General features: G+C 40.9%; 1 protein-coding gene across 1 annotated transcript; it reads right to left on the bottom strand.

Moving 5' to 3' along the window:
* Positions 1-19,945: 19,945 nt before the first annotated feature.
* LOC148028095 (germin-like protein subfamily 1 member 1) lies at positions 19,946-21,032 on the bottom strand. Its single transcript, XM_087688996.1, has one exon. The coding sequence runs from the start codon at positions 20,782-20,784 to the stop codon at positions 20,107-20,109; it is 678 nt and encodes a 225-aa protein (XP_087545122.1). The 5' UTR covers positions 20,785-21,032; the 3' UTR covers positions 19,946-20,106.
* Between the last annotated feature and the right edge of the window lie 4,512 nt (positions 21,033-25,544).

Below are 25,544 nucleotides of genomic sequence, written 5' to 3' on the forward strand. Positions count from 1 at the left end.
CGGGAAGGAAAGGTCGTGAAAAGGGAATCCTTTGTCGATGAGGAGTAACTTGTCTCCAACTCTCTTCCTTTCTCTTTCTCCTTCTCTCTCTCTCTCCCTCTCTTCTTCTCCTTCTTTCTCTCTCTCCTTCCTCTTCTTCTTCTTTTTCTACTTCTCTCTTCCCTCCTTCTACCTCTTCTACTTCTCCTTCACTTCTTATTCTCCTTCTTTCTCTCTCCTCTTTCTCTCCCTCTTCTTCTTCTTTTCTCTTATTCTCCTACTCCCTCTCTCCCTCCTTCTCTTCTTCTCCTCTTCTTCTTCTTCTTCTACTTCTCTCTCCCTCCTTCTCTTCTTCTTCTCCCTCTCTCCCTCCTTCTCTTCTTCTCCTCTTCTTCTTCTTCTTCTACTTCTCTCTCTCCTCTTCTCTCCTTCTCCTTCTCTCCCTCTTCTTCTCTTCTCTCTCCCTCTCCTTCTTCTTCTCTCCCTCTTCTTCCCTTCGCTCTCCCACTCCTTCTTCTTCTCTCCTCCTTCTCTCCCTCTTCTTCTCTTCTCTCTCCCACTCCTTATCTCCTCCTCTCCCTCTTCTCTCTCCTCACTCCTTCTCTCCTTCTCCTTCTCCTTCTTCTTATCTATCCCTCTCCCTCCTCTTCTCTCTCTCCCTCCTTCTTTCTCTTCTGCTCTCCTTTTCCTTCTCTTCCTCTTCCTCCTTTTCCCTCTCTTCTCATGGGGCCCGGGGCACTGTTACTGTAAATGGAGGGGGGATGTCCTTCAATCAGAGGTCTAGGGACCCGCGCAGCAGCTGCTATAGGGAGGAGGTGGCGACGTAGGGAAGGGGGGCGCAGTCTCTCTCTGTCCTGGGGGAGGGGAGGGGTCTCCCCTTATATAGGAGGGGGAGGAGGTGGGTGGCATGGCCACCCCTCCCACGTGGGGGGCTGCATCCCCCCCCCCCCCCCCCCCCCCAATCACCACCACTCCCTCTCTCTCTCTCTCTCTCTCCCCCCCCGACATGCTGTCGGGGGGGAGAGAGAGGGGGGGTTAAAAAATTTTGAACTGTTGATAATTTTTTTGAAATTAAAAAGGGGGGGGGGTGTTCCTATGGGGGAGAAAACATGGGACTATTACAAAATAGGACTTAGGGTATACCTTGAAGGCATGCATGTGTGAATGCCAAAGATTGCTAGTGCTACAATCTTTGGACTTGTCACCTTGTCTCTCTCTCAATAGCTCTCTATCAATATCATACTGTGCGAATGAGCTCTCTCTTTCCCTTTTTCACCTTTTGTGTTCTCTCTTTCTCCCCTACACTCTATTTTTCTTCCTAGACATAGAAAATATTTTTCCTTTCTTTCTCTATTCCCTCGTCTCCTAGTTATATACAGAGTTATCTTTTCCTTCTTTTTTCTTATTTCCCAAATCTTAATGTCTAAAAATACACTTGTCCTACTCTAACCAATGTAGAGAAAGCTTTCTAAAAATAAACCAATCCATAAGAGAGATCAAATGGCCTTTGACTCCCTCACTTTCTACCTAAAAAATCAAGTGTCATTTCCAAGATGAACTCTTACTTCGTCACTCAATTGGGAGCATGGAAGCACTCAAGCTTGAATCTGTTGTCCATCAAGTAAACCAAAATGTACCCACTCTCGGAAGTAAACGATCAAGACCTGCAAAGTGATTACTGCTTAAGTATTTTCAAGCTGAGAGCTATGGATACCTCTCACATAACCATGTGCACTCTTCTACACACCAATGTAGTGAGCTTATATTTGAAGATGATCTAGTATCTCCTCCCACAAATCTGCCGATAGCTCCACAATTCAAAATGCGCCCTCCAAAAGCAAGCCCCATCTCCAAGCTCTGAGCTTTGAGATCCATAGTCATGTGCACAAGAAGGAGGAAGAGAAGAAGATGATGATGAATAAAGGAGAAGAAGAACTTCTCCATGGTTCTTCACTCATACACACACTCTCACCCTCTCACATTCCCTCTCTCCCTCATGCATAAGAAGGAAGCAAGAGTAAGAAGTAAGAAGAGAATAAGTTTGGCCACACACAAGAATGAGCTTCTTTATTTATTTCTTGACTTTTATATATGCCCTTATCCCCTCCTTAGGTAGCCATCCCCTTATTGGTCCAACCTTTGTCCCAATCTTTGTCCATTTCTTTACTCTTTTTTCTTCTCCTTTCTATTAGCATAGGCCTCAATCTGTGCCTCTCATTCTTTACAACTTGCACAAGAGAGAGCCCAACACTTTTTTACAAAATGAATTGCAATGCACCTAGCACTTTTCTTGCTAACAAATTAAGGTGTGTTTACTATTGTGTGCTCCCTTTTATATCTGAGACTTTTTCTTAAACTTTGTGTCTTCAAAATTTTCTAAGTGCATCTTTATCCTCTGTCTTCCTCTTGCCTTAGGACTGTCTTCCATTTTTTATTTTGACTTTTCCATCTCGGTTTCTGAGGGTGTAGCATGCTCACTAGGTTGACACAACACTACCCCCACGAAAAACTTTGATGCATCAATGTGCACATGGAAGGTAATTGACCAATCTAGAACTCTTAAGATAGGAGTTGAAGTTAGATCTTGTTTAAGCCTTTCATAGGCTTGCTAACATTCGTTGGTCCACTCAAATACTATCAATAGCTTAAACAAATGTCTAGCAATCAATGCATAATTCAACACAAAAACCTCTAGTAGTATCTTGTGTGGTCTAAGAAGCATTGAACTCCCTTGAAGTTGGTTGAAGAGGGAAGGTTTAAAATTACCTTGAATTATAAGGATCTATGGCTATCCTATTCCTCCAAAAAATGTGTCCAAAAAAATAATGGTGCTTCACCTAAAACTCACACTTTAAGAGGTTTACTGAGAGACCATATTGCCTACACTATTCAAAGACTATTAGTAGCTCTTCTTAGTGCTCTTTCCAATTGGTGTGGATGCACAAGTCATTGACAACTACCTCCAACAAATTTTTAAGCATATATTTGAAGATGGCATACATGAGGCACTAGAAGGTAGGAGGAGCATTGGTACAAGTACCATAACTATGTAGGCAGACACCCCCCATTCGTGGTGGTGAATGCCTACTTTTACTTGTCATTTGGATGGACTTGTACTTCATTATAGCCTAAGAAGCCATCCAAGAAATTGTAGGCTTCCTTTTCTACAACTCTTTCTAGCATGTGCTGAGTGTATAATAATGGGTAGTTGTCTCTCTTTGTAGCTTGGGAAAGTTACTATATGTATATCTTCTACATTACATGTGTTCAAGGCCTATTTATAAATATTCTTATTTGTGAAATTTTCCTAAATAAAACATAACTATTTTCTATTCAATCTGTAAATAACCCCTTTATATTACACCCTTTTGTATGTAAAAAATATATAAAAATGCTATTTTGAAAATACCTTATTTTGAACCCACGTGATGCACACATATATTCATGAGTAACTTACCCAATATTTGTAGTTGCATTGACATTTTTATAGTTCATGCACACTCAAATATTTTCATTCTTTTTCATGACTATCACTATGGGTGATATCTAGTCCATGTGCTCTATCTTGCAAATGAATCTTAAATTTAGTAGCTTATCAATCTCTTCATTCACTGTATAAGCATACTTAGGATTCATTGCATATGGTCCTTGTCTAATTGGTACTGCATTGGGGGTCATGGAAATATTATGAGCCACAATACTTGGATCTATTCCTTTCAACTCATCTAAGGACCATGCAGAAATATCAAAGAATTCCCTTAATAGATTTACAAGATTAGTCTCTTCCTCCTTAGTTAGGTCCTCCGGTATGTACATGAGCTTAGACTTGTCCCCTCCCCTTGCCAAGTTGACTTCCTTAACTTTGGTTGGTCCTTCAATAGGTTCACTCACCTATCTTTTTCACTTTGCTCCTACTAATACTACTATTCGATCATCGTTCTTAAACTTCATGAAGCAATTGGTCAAATCCTAGAGTTTTTTCTATCGATCAGCTTCTGAAGACTTTGACTGTTTCCTTCTCTATTCCTTTTACCTCTTGCACTTCGGTTGACTGGGAGGTCCTCCTTGTGGTGCATTTGGTCCTAGTTGGTTGAGGCATTTTGGGGTCACCATCAAACCTTATCTCTGACTCATAGTTGTACTCACAATCCTCTTGGAAGAGGCTGTATCTCTTGGTGGTCATAGCTTTGATTACGGATCCACTCCAAATAATGATGTGATGCTAGACTGGACTAATCCCACTTGCTCATAATCTACTACCTCTATGTATTCTAGCCAAGTGTGTTTGCAATCTACCTTGATAAATCCTTCTTTCACTCTAAAAGCATTGACCTCTCTAGGTTTAGAGTTTGCTTTGATTTGTTCAATCACTCTTCCATTCATATCATATTCTATGGTCTCCACTTCCTCTTCACATCTCTTAATTATGAAACAAGAGTCTTTGTACTCATCATGAGAATCGTGATACTCAGACTGTGCATTGTTTTCAAGGTTTCTATCCTCAAGTTTTTTCTCACTTGTAATGAGAGCCGAGTTATACAAAAAGTTTAAGTCATGCACCTTACTCCATTGCTATTCCTTACTCTTTATGAGAGATAGTTGAGGAGCTTTAGGTTTGCAATTGGGTTGCCAATTAGCTCACTTAATGAAGGATTCTATGGAGTTTCAATTTACTAGTTGGGACATGATAGGTGATTGGTGTTGGTCACCTGTGATGGAACTACTAGCCATTATGTATAGGGGCATTGTGGATAGATTAGAAGTTGTGTCTTTGTTTGGTTTGCTAGCTATGTCTACATCTTTCCTATATTCATCCTCATCATCTGAGAATGGTAGAAGAATCGTTGCCAACACATGTATCTAGTTGTGCTTATCCTCAAGACAAGGAATATACTTAGTTAGAGATCCATAATTTCTTCTAGCCTTTGAATCACCCTTCAACATGGCTGAGATGGCATCTAGGTCCACTGGTGAGGTTTTCTAAGTATCCATCTCAACATGGAACACTTATGATCTATTGTCTAAGACTATTAGGCCATTATTCCAATCCTCTATCACTCACGCATTCCTCATCCAAGGTCTGCCTACTAGTAGGATATCATAATTCACTTCCTTTATGACTATAAAGTTCATGGATAATTAAATTTCTACTATCTTTAAAGGCCAGTCCTATAGGATTCCAAAGGGTTTGACCTTCATCCCATTTGTTAGAGTGTCATTGAATCATGCACTTTCTACCATTGGTTTTTCCCAAGCTTGAGGAGTGCATGGATAAGGACACTAACTCATGCTCCTATGTCTACTATCCCCTTTCACATTGTATCTCCTAGGGCAAAGACAAGTAAGACTACATACATCTCAGTGCCTTCCCAAAAGGCATTAACTTGTGGGGACTTAAACATTGGGTTCAACATTAGGCTTGGCATTGCGTCATAATGCTATTGTTGGGAAAGTCTTATGGTTCATGTCTATCAGTTTGTTCTACCCGTTGCTTCAACACTTGTCAATACAATGCAAGGTTTTGCCTAAGCCATTCTCCCAATGGTGATATTATATGAGTTGGTGAGAAAATTGTCAATCGTCTTTTCCTCCTCTACTTCAAGGACTTTCTACCAATGCTCTTGAGCAATTCACCTATTCATGGCATCCATGTTATGCCTACGTAGCCATGCATATGATGATGTTGCATGTCCTACTCTCAAGTACATGGGAGAGAATGGTGGGACTCATGATCGATCTCTATTTACAAGTGAACACCTTACATGACTTTACTATTCAAATGCTAATCACTTCCATTAGTCATTTCAACAATCATTAGAGTCAAGGCACACATATAGTTATGTTATACACAACCAATCATGAATGAATTTTTTTTTGAAATGATAAGTTAGTCTTATCATCTACATTGGCTTCTATATGTGTTTGATAACCTAATGCCAGGAGGCATATTTCACGGTGGATTCCATGCCACGGTGGATTCCGTGAGGTTTGACGGTGGATTCCGTAAACTTTGATGACCGGGGCTCATACACAAAGTGGATTCTTTGTGCGAGAAGTTGATGGGGACGCCTGTCCTTTTCGGGTGTTTCATTAATTTAGTGTGTACATGGGTGATTCCGCAAAATACATATTAAATTAATAAACATTTATAAGTTTAGAGTGCGCACTCGTAATAAATTAAGGTTAGGATTTATTTCTAACCAATTGATTTATTTATGTAGCTGAAGACTGCTAGGTATTCACTTTTGTCGGTTTAATTGTATTATTTTACTAACGATTGTGAATGCTTCAGTTGATGTGTAGAGATAGCAACAGTGGCGGAGGAAAGCATTGGAGTCTAGCGAGTATTCAACCTATGGATTATATTTTGATAGGCGCCACGCCTATATTTTGTCATGTCTATTGAGGCATCGATTATTTATTATTATTTTATATGCGCTTATGCTCACGGATATGTTATTTCTATTTGGACATTGTGTTGGGCGTGCCAGACTCTATGGGCACCGTCCATTAGCTTTATCTCCTATTTTTGTAAAAGCAAACTCAAAAGCTAAAAGCTTGTCATATTTTTGTAAATTGGGCTATTATTGAGCATGAAGATGGAAATATACATAAAATATATGCTTTGTGAAGCGCTCACACAAGGCATGGGGGGAGATTGAACCCAATTGGTCTCTTGCTCTTGTCGTTCATTTTTTTTACATTGTAATTTGTGCAAAAAAGTAGAGTTCATTGTTCTTGGGGACCTTCCGGGATTCACTACGTGAGCATACTGGGACCGATCTGCGCACCAGTGGTATCAGAGCGGAGCTGAGATCAAGAGCTTCCAATCGCTACCCATCTCATGCGAAGGCGGAGCTCCTGGAACGATCAGGCTCTACAGTCAATCTCGTCGTGAACCGTCGATACAGGCAGACTTCTGGCGATCAAGAACCCCTGTTTCTATCATCAGATCGCGAAGGACCAGGCAATACATGTGGAGGACCACTCATTTATCTCCATCATCAAGTCGTCAACAGAGAGAGATAAGCTCTATTATTTTTCTAATTCTTTCTTTCAAAAAGCTTAAGAACAAGCTTAGAAGCTTGGTTGGAAGCTAGAAATCAATCCGTCTGGTATCGGAGTACCTCCGATTTTTCCGCATGGCGGAAAAAACGCCCCTCCCCCCCACGACTGCGCCATTTTCTTCAATTAAGCTTCCCCCCACTAAGCTTAAATCATTAAGCTTATCCCAATCAAGTCAAACAAGTTATCTTCCAACTCTGCAAGTCAACAACTCTAGGTCCCGCACTTCAGAGATCAAGTTCTGCAAGTCATCTGTGATCAAGTTCTGCAAGTTCACTAAGTCGGCCAAGTTCTGCAAGTCTGCAACTCTGCAAGTCACATAAGTCTGCAACTCTGCAAGTCAGACTAGTCAACTGGAGTCAGAACTGACTTGTGCTCAAAACTCCTAGAAGGGCTGTTCCTGCGCAGAAACTCCGAATTGCAAAGTTGTTCGTTGGAAGGTATTCTACCCATACGTAGGTTTGCTAAAGTATTTTCAGCATATGAAGAAGGAAAAATCGCAGATTTTCTGAAGATTGAGAAAGAAATACCTAAAAACACATAAGCCTTGTAACCTTGAATTTGAGCTACGCTCATCCCGCTAATCTGATTTTGAGTGAGAAAGGTCTTTTGAGTTTTACAGGATGACGGAACCACATATGGATGATCTTATGGCTGAAGACGACCTACCTGAGCCTACGATGGAGCAAAAGCTGGACCTAATCATGATGCAATTGGAAGAAGAACGATTGGCTAGACAAGCATTGCAAGCGCAATTGGCAAAATTACAAAGAGCGTCTACCGACAAAGAAGAACCTCAAGCTGAAGATTTGATTCGATGTACCATCGACTCCACCCTTGAAGCTCAAACCATTCGCAAGGAATCAAAGATAAGTTAACGAAGTTTCAAATTTCGCACTTTCAATGGCATACGAGAAGGAAAGACTGTTCTAGCATTCATTAGTCAGTTTGATGACTATTTCCATGAGGAAACTTATCCAGAAAAAGATAAAATCAAGTGTGTTACTAATCATTTGGTAGACAGAGCATCACTTTGGTGGACTGTAGTACGCAAGAGCATAGAATGTCATGCTACTTGGGAAGATTTCAAGAAGAAGTTCATGCAGAATTTCCTTCCACTGCAATTTCATGAGAAGGCTATCAAGCAATGGGATCTACTCCAGCAACGGGATCGTGAGCCTATACCTCAGTATACAGAGCATTTTTGAAATGCACTCCTACAGCTACGCATGCTTGAAGACTTACCAGAGGCGACACATAAGCGAAAGTATATGTCTGGACTTCTTGGGCATTACTACACTGAAGTTAACATGTTCAAGCCTGCTACTCTTGAAGACACCATTTCACTAGCTCACGACAATGAAGATAAGCTACGCGGTAGAGACAGACGACCACAGCAATTCCAAGCCAATGGTAATTATGGATCTAAACAATTCAATTCCAATTTTAGAAGATTTAATCCAAGTCGTTTCTCTTCATCATCTTTCCGCAAGAATTGGGTTAAACCACCTGCATTACATGTTAGATATGATCAATGCCCCACCCTCATTAGGTGCTACCAATGATCCATGGTGCTCAAAGTTGTAAGGCCCCCATTATGAGGAGAAGCCAAATGTGAGCCCGGACATTGGTTGAGTCCTGACTTGTATATCAGATGAGGTCTATGTGACCGGATGGCAAAAAGGTGACTGTTGTGGGTCTAATCTTTGGGTTAGACGGAGTGGTTAAGCTGGTAGCAACTCGAGGCACATTGCATTGAGTTGCGTGGTAAGGGAGTTAAAAGGGGCCCCTATTGTGGGGTCCGGGGGCCGCGGAAGCTCATATGGTAGGTCGGTCAGCAGGCCGACCTAACGACCTTCGCGGGCTATAAAAGCTAAACCCCTTCGCGGCCATCATTCACTTATCTTTCACCCAGTCAGAGTTGTTGTTCCAGCTAGCCTTAAGCTCTTCGCCTATCTTCTGTCTAGATCGCCATCTAAGCTTCACTCAGTGGAAGCGCACGGGTGGACAGAGCCATCTTTGTATCAGTTGTTTGGAGTTAAAGAATTTTATTGATTCTCCTCTTATCTGTTGTGTACTCTCTATCTCTTTCTCAGATTCTGTTCGCTGCGCCGTGTAATATTTTACATGGTATCAGAGCCCAGGGGGCTCTAGAGATCGGAGAGCGTGCAAGAGGCAAAGGCTTCAACAGCAAAGAGAAACGATGTCGACTCCGGGAAGCAGTTCTGGCGCATCAGGAAGCGGTGCAGGAGGTGGTGCTGCTGTACCGGCTATTCAAACACTGAGGATTCGTCCACCAACCTTCAGCGAAGGCAAGTTAGATGGTACAAACTACACCTTGTGGAAGTTCAAAATTACAACTATCCTTGATTCTTATGAGCTTCTGGAGACTGTGCTGGGGACTGACGCAGAACCACAGCCTATCCCCGACCCATCAAATCCTAGTGTGATGATTCCTCCGAATGCAGATCTTCTACGAGCTTGGAAACGAAGGAATGCAGATGCATTGTGTGCCTTAGTTACAAGCTGTTCTGACAGTGTTTTGACTCTGATTCAGCATACAACCAAAGCGTCAGAGGCTTGGAATGTACTAAGGAGTCAGTATGAAACACGAAACCAAACAAGGATTCAAAACTTGGAGAATCAACTAGCAGCGGAGAAGTTTGCTGAAGGAGAGACGGTTGAAGCATTCATCACTCGGATTAAGAATCTGCGCGACCAGATGGCTGGCGCTGGGATACAAAAGACTAGCGAAGAGCTAGCTCGGAGGTGTCTTCGGATTTGTCCACAAAAGTTTGATGGACTAGTAACTGCCCTTAATACTCAGGTGAGACCTCAAGCTTTGACTTTTGAGGAGTTTTGTGCATTATTAATGGAGGAGGAGTTGAGGCTGAAAGCCCGAGAAGGAAGCAACAATGGAGATGCTGCATTCTCTGCCAATGCAAAAGGCAAAGGTGTTTCCTCCACCAAAAATGATGGTGACAAAAAGAAAAAGGGCGGCAAGAAGAGGTTTCAAGGAGAGTGCTTCTACTGTAAGAAGAAAGGACATGCAATTGCAGATTGTCGTGTCAAGAAGGCAGATGAAAAGAATGGTACCCTTAAAACTAAAGGGAAAGAGACAGCCAATACGGCTGAAGCAGAGTTGGAATTATTCATGGCGACCATTGAGGAAGTGTGCTCCTCGGCGCAAGAAGAATCTACCACTGACTCTTGGGTGTTGGATAGTGGGGCCTCCCGTCACATGACCAACAAGAAAGGTCTATACAGTTCTATGCAGCCTCTACAAGAATCCATCATTGTGACGGTTGGAAATGATGCTAAATGCCCTGCTGCGGGCACAGGTACTATTTCTTTTGTTGCTGCAAATGGTGAAGTCAAAAAGCTTTCAAATGTGTTGTATGTTCCCGAAATCAGGAGAAATCTCTTATCAGTTGCTGCCATAACTGATCTTGGTCATGAAGTGAGGTTCAAGAAGACAGGTGCAGAAATTATTGATAGTGCTGGCACAATTGTTGGCAAAGGAGAAAGAAGGAACAACCTGTATGAGCTAAGTGCTCTTACAGCCACCGCTGGAGTGGGCACAAGTAAGCTTTGGCATGAAAGGTTTGGACACATCGGATTTGCAGTATTGAAGGAGATGCAAAAGCAAGGTATGGTTGCTCACCTACCTACAATAACTGAATTGAAGGAACCATGTGAAGCTTGTATGATGGGCAAGCAACAGAGAAAGGCATTTCCACAAGAAAGCAAGAATAGAGCACATGCTCCTCTAGAGTTGGTGCATGCTGACTTGTGTGGTAAGATGCCTACACAGGCCTTGGGGGGATCTTCTTATTTTATGTTGATTGTCGACGACTACAGTAGGAAGATGTGGGTGTACTTCCTTCATGATAAGGCTCAAGATTTTGGTAAGTTTAAAGAATGGCTAATACTTGTTGAGAATGAAACAGGGAAAAGTGTGAAGAAATTTAGAACAGATGGTGGTGGTGAGTTCAACTCAAAGGAGTTTGAAGGCTTTTGCAAGAGCAAAGGGATCAAGCGTCAATTGACGACGCCTCACACACCTCAGCAGAATGGTGTTGTGGAACGCAGGAATCGTACCATTGTGGAGATGGCAAGATGCATGCTAAAGGGCAAGGGATTGCCTAACCATTTTTGGGCTGAAGCTGTTAATACTGCAGTCTACATTCTAAATCGGAGCTACACAAAGGCTCTCAAGGGAAAAACACCTCATGAGGCTTACACTGGTAAGAAACCATCTGTTTCACATTTCAGAATTTTTGGATGTGAATGTTATGCACATGTTCCAGATGAGAAGAGAAACAAGTTACAACCAAAAAGCAGAAAATGTATCTTCTTGGGTTATAGTGATGAGCAGAAGGCTTACAAGTTATATGACCAAGAGGCAAAGAAGATCATCGCGAGCCGTGATGTGGTGTTCAAGGAGGAGCCGCATATAGTGGAGGAGGAGAAGGCAAGGTCTTCCACTTTATCATCAAGCGAAGAAGTAGTCCACTATGAACCTGTCCTGAGAGCTATCCCTATCCTTAAGGAGGAGGAAGCATCATCTTCAGATGATGAGGAAAAAGTTCACCAACCTGACATCACCCCACCGGAAAAGCCATTGCCGCGCTGGGTGAAGCAGCTCTATGACCACAATAATCCTATGCCTGCATCTGTTGAGGGGAAGGCAGACGGACCAAGGAGGTCTCAGAGAATAGAGGAGCAAAGGAGGGCTTCTGCTCACATAGTCAACATGGCCTTGATGGTTGAGATTATGAGAGAAGTAAAGGAGCCAACTGACTTAGAAGAAGCACTTGCAGATCCATCATGGAAGGCTGCTATGCAGGCGGAGTATGACAGCATAATGAAGAATGACACTTGGGAGCTAGTGGATCGGCCAGCAAAGCGGAAGATTATTGGCACCAAGTGGATCTGGAAGGTAAAGTACAAGGCTGATGGTACCTTAGAAAAGTACAAAGCTAGACTGGTTGCCCAAGGATTTTCACAAGTTGAAGGGTTTGATTTTCAAGAGTCATTTGCCCCAACTGCCAGAATGACCACTATTTGCACGGTACTTGCAGTGGCTGCCCACAAGAAGTGGCCAGTGTACCAAATGGATGTTAAGTCAGCGTTCTTAAATGGTGACCTCAAGGAGGAGGTGTACGTGGCTCAGCCACCAGGGTTTGAGGCCCCCCATTCTGAGAACAAAGTGTGTAAACTGAAGAAGGCATTGTATGGGCTGAAACAAGCCCCCAGAGCATGGTACCAGCGGATAGATAGGTTCTTTTTAAACCTAAACTTCAAAAGATGTGCCTCAGATGCTAACTTGTATGTTTACAGGGATGGTAAAAAGTCTGTAGTGATTGTCCTATATGTGGACGACCTTCTTATTACAGGTGACTATGAAGATATGATCAACCAAACTCGAAAGGCTTTGAGTTCTGAGTTTGAAATGACAGACTTGGGCTTGCTGCACTATTGTTTGGGGATTGAAGTCTGGCAAGATCCAGGAAAGATCTTCATCTCTCAGAAGAAGTATGCATGGGAGATCTTGAAGGCATTTGGCATGACCGAGTGCAAGGAGATAGCTACACCTATGGAGGTGAATGCAAAGTTATCCGTCGAGGATACATCAGCATTAGCAGACATTGGGAGGTATAGGAGGTTGGTCGGCAGTCTGATCTACTTGTGTAACACCAGACCAGATATCAGTTTTGCTGTTGGTGTTTTGAGCAGGTTCTCAAACAAACCTCATGAGAGTCATTGGAAGGCTGGGATGCGGGTGCTCAGATACTTGAAGAAAACTCTTGACTATGGTATGACATACAGTTTCGGAACTTCTCTTGTGGGGAATTGTGACTCAGATTGGGCAGGAGACATTGATTCCAGGAAGTCAGTTTCTGGTTATTGTTTCTCTTTGGGTTCAGGAATTTTCTCTTGGATTAGTAAGAAGCAACCAACAGTGGCATTGTCTTCTACCGAAGCAGAGTACAAGGCAGCTTGTTTTGCTGCATGTGAGGCCGTATGGTTGAGAAGGATTCTATGGCATATGGGAGTGCAGGATGAAGAACCAACTGTGCTGAGATGTGACAATCAGAGTTGCATCGCCATTGCCAAAAATCCAGTGTTTCATGCACGCACCAAACATATAGAGATCCAGTATCACTATGTGCGTGATTTGATGGAGGATGGGATAGTGGAATTGGTCTACTGTCCAACAGAGGAGAATGGAGCAGATATCTTCACCAAAGCACTTACGAAGGATCTGCTTCAAGTTCATCTTCAGAGACTCGGCATTGGGCCGAGGAGATAGTTCACCTATGGGTGGACATTGAGGGGGGGTGTTAGATATGATCAATGCCCCATCCTCATTAGGTGCTACCAATGATCCATGGTGCTCAAAGTTGTAAGGCCCCCATTATGAGGAGAAGCCAAATGTGAGCCCGGACATTGGTTGAGTCCTGACTTGTATATCAGATGAGGTCTATGTGACCGGATGGCAAAAAGGTGACTGTTGTGGGTCTAATCTTTGGGTTAGACGGAGTGGTTAAGCTGGTAGCAACTCAAGGCACATTGCATTGAGTTGCGTGGTAAGGGAGTTAAAAGGGGCCCCTATTGTGGGGTCCGGGGGCCGCGGAAGCGGCCCCTGGCTGGGGGGTCCCAGGGGGGCCAGCGGCCCCCCTGGCGGGGGTTCGGGGGCAGCGCCCCCGGCCCGATGGTAAAGGGAATATTCCCTGGAATATTCCCTGGCCGACTAGTGGAGGCTCATATGGTAGGCCGATCAGCAGGCCGACCTAACGACCTTCGCGGGCTATAAAAGCTAAACCCCTTCGCGGCCATCATTCACTTATCTTTCACCCAGTCAGAGTTGTTGTTCCAGCTAGCCTTAAGCTCTTTGCCTATCTTCTGTCTAGATCGCCATCTAAGCTTCACTCAGTGGAAGCGCACGGGTGGACAGAGCCATCTTTGTATCAGTTGTTTGGAGTTAAAGAATTTTACTGATTCTCCTCTTATCTGTTGTGTACTCTCTATCTCTTTCTCAGATTCTGTTCGCTGCGCCGTGTAATATTTTACATTACCATCCAATGTCAATCCAAATCCTAAACCTATTCCACAAGCAAATCCAAATGTACCTAGACTTCCTGCCATTGCAAATAATGTAACCAAAGCCAAGCCAATAGTATGCTATAAATGCCACCAGCCTGGACATCTCGCAGTAAATTGTCATTCAAAGAAGCCACAAGCTCATATCAACTATCTTGGAGCCATGGACGAAGACGAACATGAGGATATGCCTGATCTCACTGAAGATGAGGACGACACCACTACTACTTCCGATACTTTACCAGGTATGCCTACTCCACATTCTTTATTGACTATGAAATGCTTGGTGCATGGAAAGGAAAAGACTATTTTGCATGATGACGGTAGTACTCATGATTTTATTTCAGCAAAATTGGTAAAGGAATTGAAATTACAGACTGTACCTACGCATTATCGCATAAAAGCTGCATTTTTAGGTACTATGTATAATGGTACACAAGAAGTGCAAGACTTAGAGATTCAAATTGGTTCATACACTGAAAGAAGAAATTTCTTAGTTGTTCCATTACAGTCGAGTGACATTATTTTAGGTATGCTTGGCGACACCAGCATAACCCAGATATAGATTATTCCACACACACAATGAATATTAATTTTCAAGGAAAATCTATTATCTTATATGGTATGCATGCATCTAATGTTTTTCCACTGCTTTCGCATACTCAAGCTAAACGTGCATTATGCAAGAGTAGTAAATCCTATCTCATTTGGGTGCACGAATTGCAAGTAAAGGAAAGTCATATGCACCCTAGGCATAAGGAATTTCTTGCATATTTTAAGGATTGTTTTACAAAAGACCTACCACCAGGTTTACCTCCTTCACGTCCAGAAGACCATAAGATAGATTTAATCCCTGGCACACAACCACCTTGCAAAGCACCATATAGGCACAACTAGATAGAGCAAAAAGAAATCCAGAGTCAAGTTGAGGAATTACTAAATAGAGGTTTAATTCGACCTAGCAGTTCTCCATTCGGTGCACCTGTATTGTTAGTCAAGAAAAAGAATAATACCTATCATATGTGTATTGACTATCGAGCTTTAAATAAGATCACTGTAAAGAATAGGTATCTTATTCCTAGAGTGGATGACCTTATGGAAAAACTGCAAGGATCTTCTATATTTAGTAAAATTGACCTTAAGTTTGGTTATCATCAGGTAAAGCTAGATAAGTCTGACATATTCAAGACTGCATTTAGAACACAGTTTGGTCATTACGAATTTTTAGTCATGCCATTCGGATTGACTAATGCACCTGCTACCTTTAGTAGAATGATGAACCATATCTTTTTGAAATATCAGTATTGTGTAATTGTTTTCTTTGATGATATTTTGGTGTTTAGTCAAAATGAGAAAGAACATTATGAGCATTTGTCATTGGTTTTTCAGTTATTGAAAGAAAATCTACTGTATGCAAATCTTGAAAAGAGTGAATTCTTTAAGACAGAAATTGAGTATTTAGGTCATATTGTATCATCTGAAGGAATTAAAGTTGATCCTAAGAAAATTGATGCAATATTGAATTGGCTTGTTCCTAAAAACGTGCTTGAGTTACGCTCATTCCTTGGTCTTGCTAGTTTCTATAGGAAGTTTGTACGTAATTTTTCATTACTTGCTTTACCATTAACTAAACTTCTGAAGAAAGAAATTGTTTATCAATGGACCAAAAATCAACAGAAATCCTTTGACTTACTGAAACATGCATTAACCAATGCCCTTGTTCTACAGTTGCCTGACTTTAATAGACCATTCTTTCTAGTAGTGACCGATGCTAGTGGATCAGGAATAGGAGCCGTACTTATGCAAGGCAATAATCCTATAGCATATTCTAGTTGTAAGCTGAAACCCTCTGAGCTGAAATATTCCACATATGACAAAGAATTATTAGCAGTTGTACAAGCATTAAGATAGTGGAAACACTACTTAATGGGTTCAGAATTTATGATAAAGACAGATCAGCAAAGTATTAGACATTTACTTAGCCAACCCCAAATTTCTGACCGTCATATCAAATGGGATTCCTTTATTCAAAGTTTTCATCCTATCATTCAATACCAACCTGGAAAAGAAAATGTAGTGGCTGATGCATTGAGTAGAAGACCTGCCATTCATAATATTTCTGTCATATCTTTTGATTCTTTGATTGCTATGAAAGATACATATCACCAGGATATTACTTTTCATTCTGATTGGAATAAATTAGTTCAAAATAATTTCATTCCTGTTGATTCATTGTCATATAACGATGGATTTATGTTTAATGAAAAGAGATTGTGTGTTATAATTCCATTCCGATCTTTTGTTTTGAATGAAATTCATTGTCCCCCATATCAAGGTCATAGAGGTATCATATCTACATTACGTATGTTAACTGAAGATTTTTATTGGCCGCATATGGATGCAGATGTATCTAACTTCGTTTCTGAATGTTTGATTTGTCAAAGAGTTAAGAGACATCATGGTAAACAGTATGGATTACTTATGCCTTTGTCTATTCCATCTAAACCTTGGGAACAAATTTCTATGGATTTCATTACTGGTTTACCAAATACTAAATCTAACCATAATATGATTTGGACAGTTGTAGATAGATTTAGTAAACAAGCATATTTCATTCCATGTAAGAAAACTTTAACAGCATCACAAGCAACACAATTGTTTTTTAAAACTGTTTTTACTAACCATGGATTGCCAAAAGTTATCATTTCAGATCATGATTCTAGATTTTTTAACAATTTTTGGATTACTCTGTTTGCTAATCTAGGCACAAAGATTGATTTCTCATCTGCATTTCATCCAGAAACTAATGGACAAACAGAAGCCACAAACAGCACTATTCTAGATCTTTTACATGCATATACTATCTCTAAACCTCAGACATGGGACACTCATTTGCATTTATTACAGTTTGCATATAACAATACACCGCACACATCTACAAAGAAAGCACCGTTTGAAGTCATTTATGGATATAGATTATCTACACCTGTTGCATCTTTGTCTAATAGAATTCAGAGTGCTGATGATATTGCTAGTATGCATAACAATATTTTTGATGAGGTTAAGGATATGATTGCTAAAGCCCAGCAATCATATACCAAACAAGCCAATAAGAAAAGAAAAGCCATGAATTTCAAAGTTGATGATTATGTTTGGCTGAGAATAGAAAAACGTAGACTGCAAAGTGTAGATAGACATCCAGTTGTCAAACTAGCTCCTAGATTCACGGATCTCATTGGAAAATTCACAATATATTTCACATTAGTCTATTGAGACCATTTAGAGGCCAATTACCTGTCCACCCTGTTTATGAAAACCCACCTTTGTTAGAGGAAGAGACTGAAATCCTTGAACCAGAAGCTATCATAGACACTGACTTTATGACCACTAGAACTGGCCAAAGGTATTCTAGATATCTAGTTAAATTTAAGAACCATCCTATAGAGGAAACACAATGGATGCACGCTAGAGACTTAAATGCTTTCCCCACTCTGTTAGCTCCACATTGAGCTAATAGCAATTGAGGTCAATTGCTATCCCACCCCGGGGGTATGATGCCAGGAGGCATATTTCACAGTGGATTTCGTGCCACGGTGGATTCCGTGAGGTTTTACGATGGATTCCGTAAACTTTGATGACCGGGGCTCATACACAAAGTGGATTCTTTGTGCGAGAAGTTGATGGGGACGCCTGTCCTTTTCGGGTGTTTCATTAATTTAGTGTGTACATGGGTGATTCCATAGCAGGTGATTCCGCAAAATACATATTAAATTAATAAACGTTTATGAGTTTAGAGTGCGCACTCGTAATAAATTAAGGTTAGGATTTATTTCTAACTAGTTGATTTATTTATGTAGCTGAAGACTACTAGGTATTCACTTTTGTCGGTTTAATTGTATTATTTTACTAACGATTGTGAATGCTTCAGTTGATGTGTAGAGATAGTAGCAGTGGCAGAGGAAAGCATTGGAGTCTAGCAAGTATTCGACCTATGGATTATATTTTGATAGGCGCCACGCCTATATTCAGTCATGTCTATTGAGGCATCGATTATTTATTATTATTTTATATGCGCCTATGCGCACGGATATGTTATTTCTATTTGGACATTGTGTTGGGCGTGCCAGACTCTATGGGCACCGTCCATTAGCTTTATCTCCTATTTTTGTAAAAGCAAACTCAAAAGCTAAAAGCTTGTCATATTTTTGTAAATTGGGCTATTATTGAGCATGAAGATGGAAATATACATAAAATACATGCTTTGTGAAGCGCTCACACAAGGCATGGGGGGAGATTGAACCCAATTGGTCTCTTGCTCTTGTCGTTCATGTTTTTTACATTGTAATTTGTGCAAAAAAGTAGAGTTCATTGTTCTTGGGGACCTTCCGGGATTCACTATGTGAGCATACTGCGACCGATCTGCGCACCATAACCAACTCACGACATGGGTCACTTTCCTCCAACCACACCAAGATATTGTCTCTTGGGATGTGGCTAGTTTTCCATCCCCAAATGGTGCATTGAATATCAAATATATGGAGATGCTTCATGCATCCTCCCCACTTCTTTCTTCTTTCCCAATTTCAAGTGAACCTTCTACTCATCCTACAATGAACAAATTCTCTATTTATTCTTGTTCGATGTTTTTTCTCGACTAGCATGTGTTGTAGAGGAACCTATCTTTCAATCCTTTTCATGAACTTAATCACTCAAAGGCCTTTACTCCAAAGTGCTCAGCTTGATTCGTCCCTTCATCATAGTGCTTATCATGGTGATCCCCTTTCTGTTTCCCAAGATGATACTCCTATATGTCTCATTAATCCTCTAAGTGTTCATGATGCACTCTTCGACCTTGATTCACATCTTTGCTAGTATGCAATTGAGTTTGAATTGTATTTCCTCAATTCAAATTGGATATAGATCCTTGTTTTGAGATTGAATGGTCCCATTTTCCAATGGCTAAACTAATGAACAAGACAACTGATTCTTGAATAACATCATCTCTCTCTCTCTCTCTCTCTCTCTCTCTCTCTCTCTCTCTCTCTCTCTCTCTCTCTCTCTGTATGGTGAAAGAGAGTCAAGACCTTGATTGTATTTATCGATTGAATGTTTGTCTAGTCTTTTGGTCATGATGATTAGTCCTTAATCTTGTTGGAATGGGAGGGTCTAGTATATTTATGGATGGCATGTTTGTCCAATCTTTTGGTCATGATGATTAGTCCTTAATCTTGTTGGAATGGGAGGGTCTAATAGATATAGGATGCATATGATCTTAGTGCACAAGGTTGTATTGATTTGGGACTTGAAGAAGGGTACACAAGAAAATGCCATGACTCATGTAATAGCAAAAGTTATTATAAGATGAAACAATTAATTAAATAATCAATAAACAATGCGAGATATTAGAGAGTTAGAACAATTTTTGTAGTCCTTTCAGTTTTTAGTTATATTATACGGAAAAATGTTGCCCAATTAAATATTCACTATGCCAATGAAAATGCCACGAACATAAACACTTAATGAATCATCAATATATAATGCGACAAATTCAAAGTTTACAATAGAGATTCTACTTGTGAGTTTCCTAATTTGTGTAGAAGAGAAAACATCACCCAAACTCTCCGGTATGGCAAAGGGCCGACCGAGAAGGTAAATAATTCTCTTTGCTACATACAAAGCTCAAAGAATTTTCACGGGTGAGAAAAAATTCTCTTTGCTACATACAAAGCTCAAAGGCAGCAAGGAGGAAAGACTAGTTTACTTTAACGTACAAAGCTCAAAGAATTTTCAAGGGTGAGAAAAAAACTTCTCATTGCAACACATCAAAATTTGTCTTATTGTAAGTAAAACAAGCGTACAAACGTCATAAGATCGACGCGAGCATTACGCTAACGTCGCAAGAGATCGATTTTCAACAACGAGAGGCACATAACCTAGGCTATAGGCTAATTATAATTAGGCAGGGCCGGTGAAGGCCTTGCGGATGGCCTGGAGCTGGTGCGGGGAGAGAGCGAAGGACTTCTTGAGGACGGCGTCAGGGATGGGGGGGTGTGAGGCGAAGAGATTGAGGTTGAGGAGGCTGACGCCCGGGTTCTGACTGTTCAAGGAGGCGTAGGCGAGGGCGGGGCCAGTGCCGACGTTGAGGATGTAATGGGCAAGGCCGCGCGGGAAGATGAAGAGGTCGCCGGCGAAGAGGGTCTGTGCGTACAGCACGTTGTTGCCATCCACGAAGCCGACCGACACGCGGCCCTTCACTAGAAGGAAGGCCTCGGAGGCGCGTGGGTGCACGTGCGGTGGCAGGACGCCGCCCGCTGCGAAGTCCAGGCGCGCCACCGTCAGCCCCTGCGTGTTGAGGCCGCCAAAGTTCGCCGCCGACGCGATCACCACCCCGACGCCGAAAGGATTGGCTTCCGGGTCGGCCGGCCTCCTCAGCAGGGAGCTTTTGAAGTCGGCCGCTGTCACATTGGCCGGATCCTTGCACGGCAGGCCGTTGATGAACACCTTCTGCGCCTGGTCCGCGTCCGTCACGCAGAAGTCCTGCACCGGGTCTGGGTCCGCGGCACGCACAGTACTACGGCCGGCCATCATCATCATCATCATCATCATCATATTAATACCCAGCAGCAGCTTCATAGCTACTCCTATTATATTAACGATATTATGCCGGATGTCGAAAGCACGACTGACCCTGTATAGCTCCCTAGCTGCAGGCTGGATCTTGCATCACAGTCACTGTATCTATGTATGTGCTGGAGTACCGGCTCGAGTTATAGTAGCCTCACAAAATCAACTGCTCGACTGAGCTACAAGACGTCTAACGTGACAGCGCCCTCAAGATCTCTCCCTGTTTAAACGATCAGTCGACCTTGCGAGATCCATTATATGCTATATTAACTCGTGTGCCTGATCATCCAGGACCCGCACCCTTATGCTGACCAGCCTGTCCACTTAAAGCCTCCACCGCGTTCCACCGCCCTTATCGTGCCGCATGATGATCGTTAGAATGTCAACCTGACCTTCGTTATTTGTCTGGGAGGGCCATACAAGTAACAAGAGAGGTTAGAAGAGACCTGATCCAAGGCCGCTTCTTCGTTATGAAATCTTGATAATCAACCTACAGGTGATCAGTGAGTCTGGACTTGTAAATTCGTCTCCACGCAACAGAAACCCGCCGTAGATGCACCTTTCCAGGCATGTTTATATGTGCATCTATTCATCGTCGAACCTGCGACTCAGCGACGCTGCGCTAATAGATGCGAATGTTCCTTCAAAACAGTTTTCGGGAAAAGGCCGTTCATTTTAAGACAAAACTCGTTTGACTGAATGTGCTGAGGAGGAACCGCTTACTTATGAAAAATGTAAGTGAGAAGGATTCTAGACCGTTATCTTTATCATGGAATGAGAATATCCTTCTCATGATTAAAGTAGAAGAATAAGATCCTTCTACATATATGTGAAAGAAGATTTTAGATAATACATATAGTATAAATAATATTAAATAAATGTAAAACAATGTTATGACATAGAATTTAAAGTTGTAATTGCTAATAGCCATCAAATTTAAATTCCAATCAAATTATAAATTATCAAGTTTTGATTTCTGAATTTAAAGTAACTATTCAAGTTTTAATGTTTTAATTTTAATTATGTAATTAAAGTCGACTACTCATGACTGTTAACAAACTGGAGAGAGAGAGAGAGAGAGCACCAAAACTCTACTCTTTGATCATCATGCAATGCAAATTTAGAATGTTAGTTTACTATTGTTTCTTTCATCTCTCGTTGCTCCTAAACAACGTTGTGCTCAATGCTACCTTGATGTTGTGTTACCTCAAAGGCTCAACCCTATGTTGTGGCCTGCCTCTTGCAACATGCAAGGCTACATAAAACGCCCACTACATATAAAAAATGTTGGATTCCTTGTCCTACGCTACACTTATTGCCTCTCGTTGGCAGCGCTTAGTACCACACTTACTCCCACTTAAGTCATGTGGGCCATGGCCATAACAGTAGCCTAGGGCAATTGGCTAGTGGTGGTAGTCGGGCCTAAGCATTGGTGGCATTTTTTAGCATCAATTGGAGCTTGGGAAAAATCTATGAAGCTTGGGTAGTTGCACTTCTTGAGCCTAGGTGGCTGTGGGAAGAGAGAGAGAGAGAGAGAGAGAGAGAGAGAGAGTCGAATCTCTCTTGAATTGTCTAACTCTTGAATCAAAAAAAAAAAAAAAAGAATATCTTCGGCCTTGGCATTAGAACTTGTCTTGTTTAGAGAGAGAGAGAGAGAGAGAGAGAGAGAGAGAGAGAGAGAGAGAGAGATGGGGGAGAAGGAGAGAGAGAGACTCCATCACTCCTAAGATCTAAAATTAGAAAAGTAGAAGGAAAATAAGAAGATCAGTCTCCCCACGGTATAGATGTGCCTCTCTCTCTCTCTCTCTCTCTCTCATCTTTGAATGAAAATATTATTAGTGATTACTACTATATGAAATGTAAAAGATTAGTAATAAACTTTTTTTTAAATCTAGTCATAACACTTCTCTATTCAATCTATAAATAACCCCTTTATATTATATATTCATGAGTAACTTACCCAAGGATAAAAGACAAGGAAACCTTCTTGCATGGGTTGGGATTGAAAACATAGCCAATTGAAAAAGGTAAAAGAAAACACGAATAATGTTGGGTGCTCAACTTCAATTAATGTATTATCTTCAAATAAATCTTCTAATGACATGTCACTTGAAAAAAATGTTGAATTTGAAAGAGAAAAATAAGAATGCTTCATTTTTCAAGAGGATTGGCTAGACTAGTTCAAATGGCTCATCTATGATAAAGATGAAGTAAAAATATATTGTAAATTTTGTTTGAAATATCCTCATGCACATAGTGCATATTCAAAGGGGGGGTCTATAAATTTTGAAATTAGCAACTTAAAATCCTATGTCCATATACCATGTCATAAGTTTGCTATGCAATATTTTTTGCTTGAAAGAAAAGACTCAATTGAAAAGAGTGTTAAAAAAACAAAAGAAGTAAATGATGAGACATTACTTTCAGTTTTAGAACTGTATATTTAATTGCAAAGAAAAATCTACCATTTTCTATGTTTTTAAAATGATAGGCTTACTTTAGAGGGTTAAAATGAATCAATCAGTATCCAAAAATCCAAATGTGTTTTGCCGCTCAAGCATGTAATGGGCCTAAGGGATTTACATGACTTAAGAGGGTTAAAATGGACCAATTAGTATCCAAGAAAGTACCTAGTTATTGGATAGGGATGCAAAATCCTATGTGGAATGCAAGCTATCATACAAGCCCGCCATAATTCAAGAAAGGCATTGCCTTCATGCCCATGCATCTTGTCTATAAGACTAGCCAATAGAAAGGCTACCTCCTTTAACAAAAACAAAAGAAAGGTATAGAAGATCCAACCTTGCTACAAATGAAACAAATCCATAATAACCACTTGCTCAACTGAAGTGATGTAAAACCAACTTTGGACAATTAGATAGTTAACAAGGTAGGTAGAGAGCCTTGGAGGTTGATTGTTCAATGCCCTATTTGTGGAACCAACCTAAGCAAGGTATAGGATATTAGGGCCCATATAGTGAGGGCCCCAAAAAGAACAATAAAGAGCTAGAAGAGTGCCACTATAGAGCCACTCTTAGAAGGTTGTATCAATGTGTTAGTTATTATTCCTATCAATGAAGGTTTAACTTTAACTCCCAATCCATATTTTTCAAACTTTGGTTATATATTGGACTATGTGGTGCACAGATCGAATGCCGTAAGCGCGCGTAGTGAGCGTTAGAAGGTCCCCAAGAACAAAAGAACTCTACTTTTTGCACACAAATCAATGTAGAAAGCTTGCACGATATGAACAAGAGACAAATTGGGTGCAATCTCCCCCCATGCCTTGTGTGAGAGCTCCACAAAGCATGTATTTTATGTATTAATCAACTTCAAGCTCAAATAATAGGCCAAACTACAAAATAGCATGCTTTAGCTTTTGAGTTTACTTTTGTGCCAAATAGAAATAAAGCTAATGGGTGCCCAAGAAGTCAAGCGTGCCCAAATACAATGTCCAAATACAAATATCTAAATCGTGCGCCCTTGCGCATACGAAAATAATAAATAAATATCAAACGCCTTGATAAATAGGCGTGACAAAATATAGGCGCCATGCCTAAGGTATGCGCCCATCAAAATATTGATGATAAATTTGAATATACGCTATCCTCCAATGCTTTCCACTACCACCGCTGCTATCTCTACACATCAACTCAAGCATTCACAATCGTTAGTAAAATAATACAATTAAACCGACAAAAGTAAATACCTAGCAGTCTTCAGCTACATAAATAAATTAATTGGTCAGAAATCAATCTTAACCTTAATTTATCACAAGTGCGCACTCTAAACTCATAAACGTTTATTAATTTAAATATGTATTTTGTGGAATCGCCCACTATGGAATCACCCATGTACACACTAAATTAACAAAACGCCCGAAAAGGATAGACATCCCCATCGACTTCTCGCACAAAGAATCCACTTTGTGTATGAGCCCCGGTAATAAAAGTTTACAGAATCCACCGTAAAACCTCACGGAATCCACCGTGTAATATGCCTCCTAGCATCATACCCCCGGGGTGGAATAGCAATTGTCCTCAATTGCTATTAGCTCAATGTGGAGCTAACAGAGTGGGAAAAGCATCTAAGTCTCTAGCATGCATCCATTGGGCCTCTTCAACAGGATGGTTTTTAAACTTGACCAAATATCTAGAATATCTACGGCAAGTTCTAGTGGTCATAAAATCAGTATCTATAATAGTTTTAGGCTCAAGGATTTCAGTCTCTTCATCTAGCAAAGGTGGGTTTTGATAGACACGGTGTACATGTAATTGGCCTCTAAAGGGTCGTAATAAACTAATATGAAAGGTGTTGTGAATTTTCCAGTGTTGTGGTAGTTCCAGTTTAAATGGATTGTCATTGATTTTGTGTATGATCTTGAATGGTCCATAGAATCTAGGTGCTAATTTCACTACTCGGTGTTTATCTACACTTTGTAATCTACGTTTTTTTATACGTAACCAAACATAATCATCAACTTTGAAATTCATGGCCTGTCTTTTCTTATTTGCTTGCTTTGTATATGATTGCTGGGCTTTGGCAATCATATCTTTAACTTCATAAAAAATAGTAGCATGTATGTTAGCAATATCATCAGCAGTCTGAATTTTGTTTGATAATGATGCAACAAGTGTAGGCAATCTATATCCATAAATAACTTCAAATGGTGCTTTCTTTGTAGCTGTGTGTGGTATATTGTTATATGCAAATTGAAGTAAATGTAGATATGTATCCCATGTGTGTGGTTTTGAAATAGTGTAAGCACG

This window comes from Lygodium microphyllum, chromosome 12, assembly GCF_053477565.2.
Source record: "Lygodium microphyllum isolate KBCC chromosome 12, Lygodium_microphyllum_v1.1.10, whole genome shotgun sequence".
Taxonomy (NCBI): domain Eukaryota; kingdom Viridiplantae; phylum Streptophyta; class Polypodiopsida; order Schizaeales; family Lygodiaceae; genus Lygodium; species Lygodium microphyllum.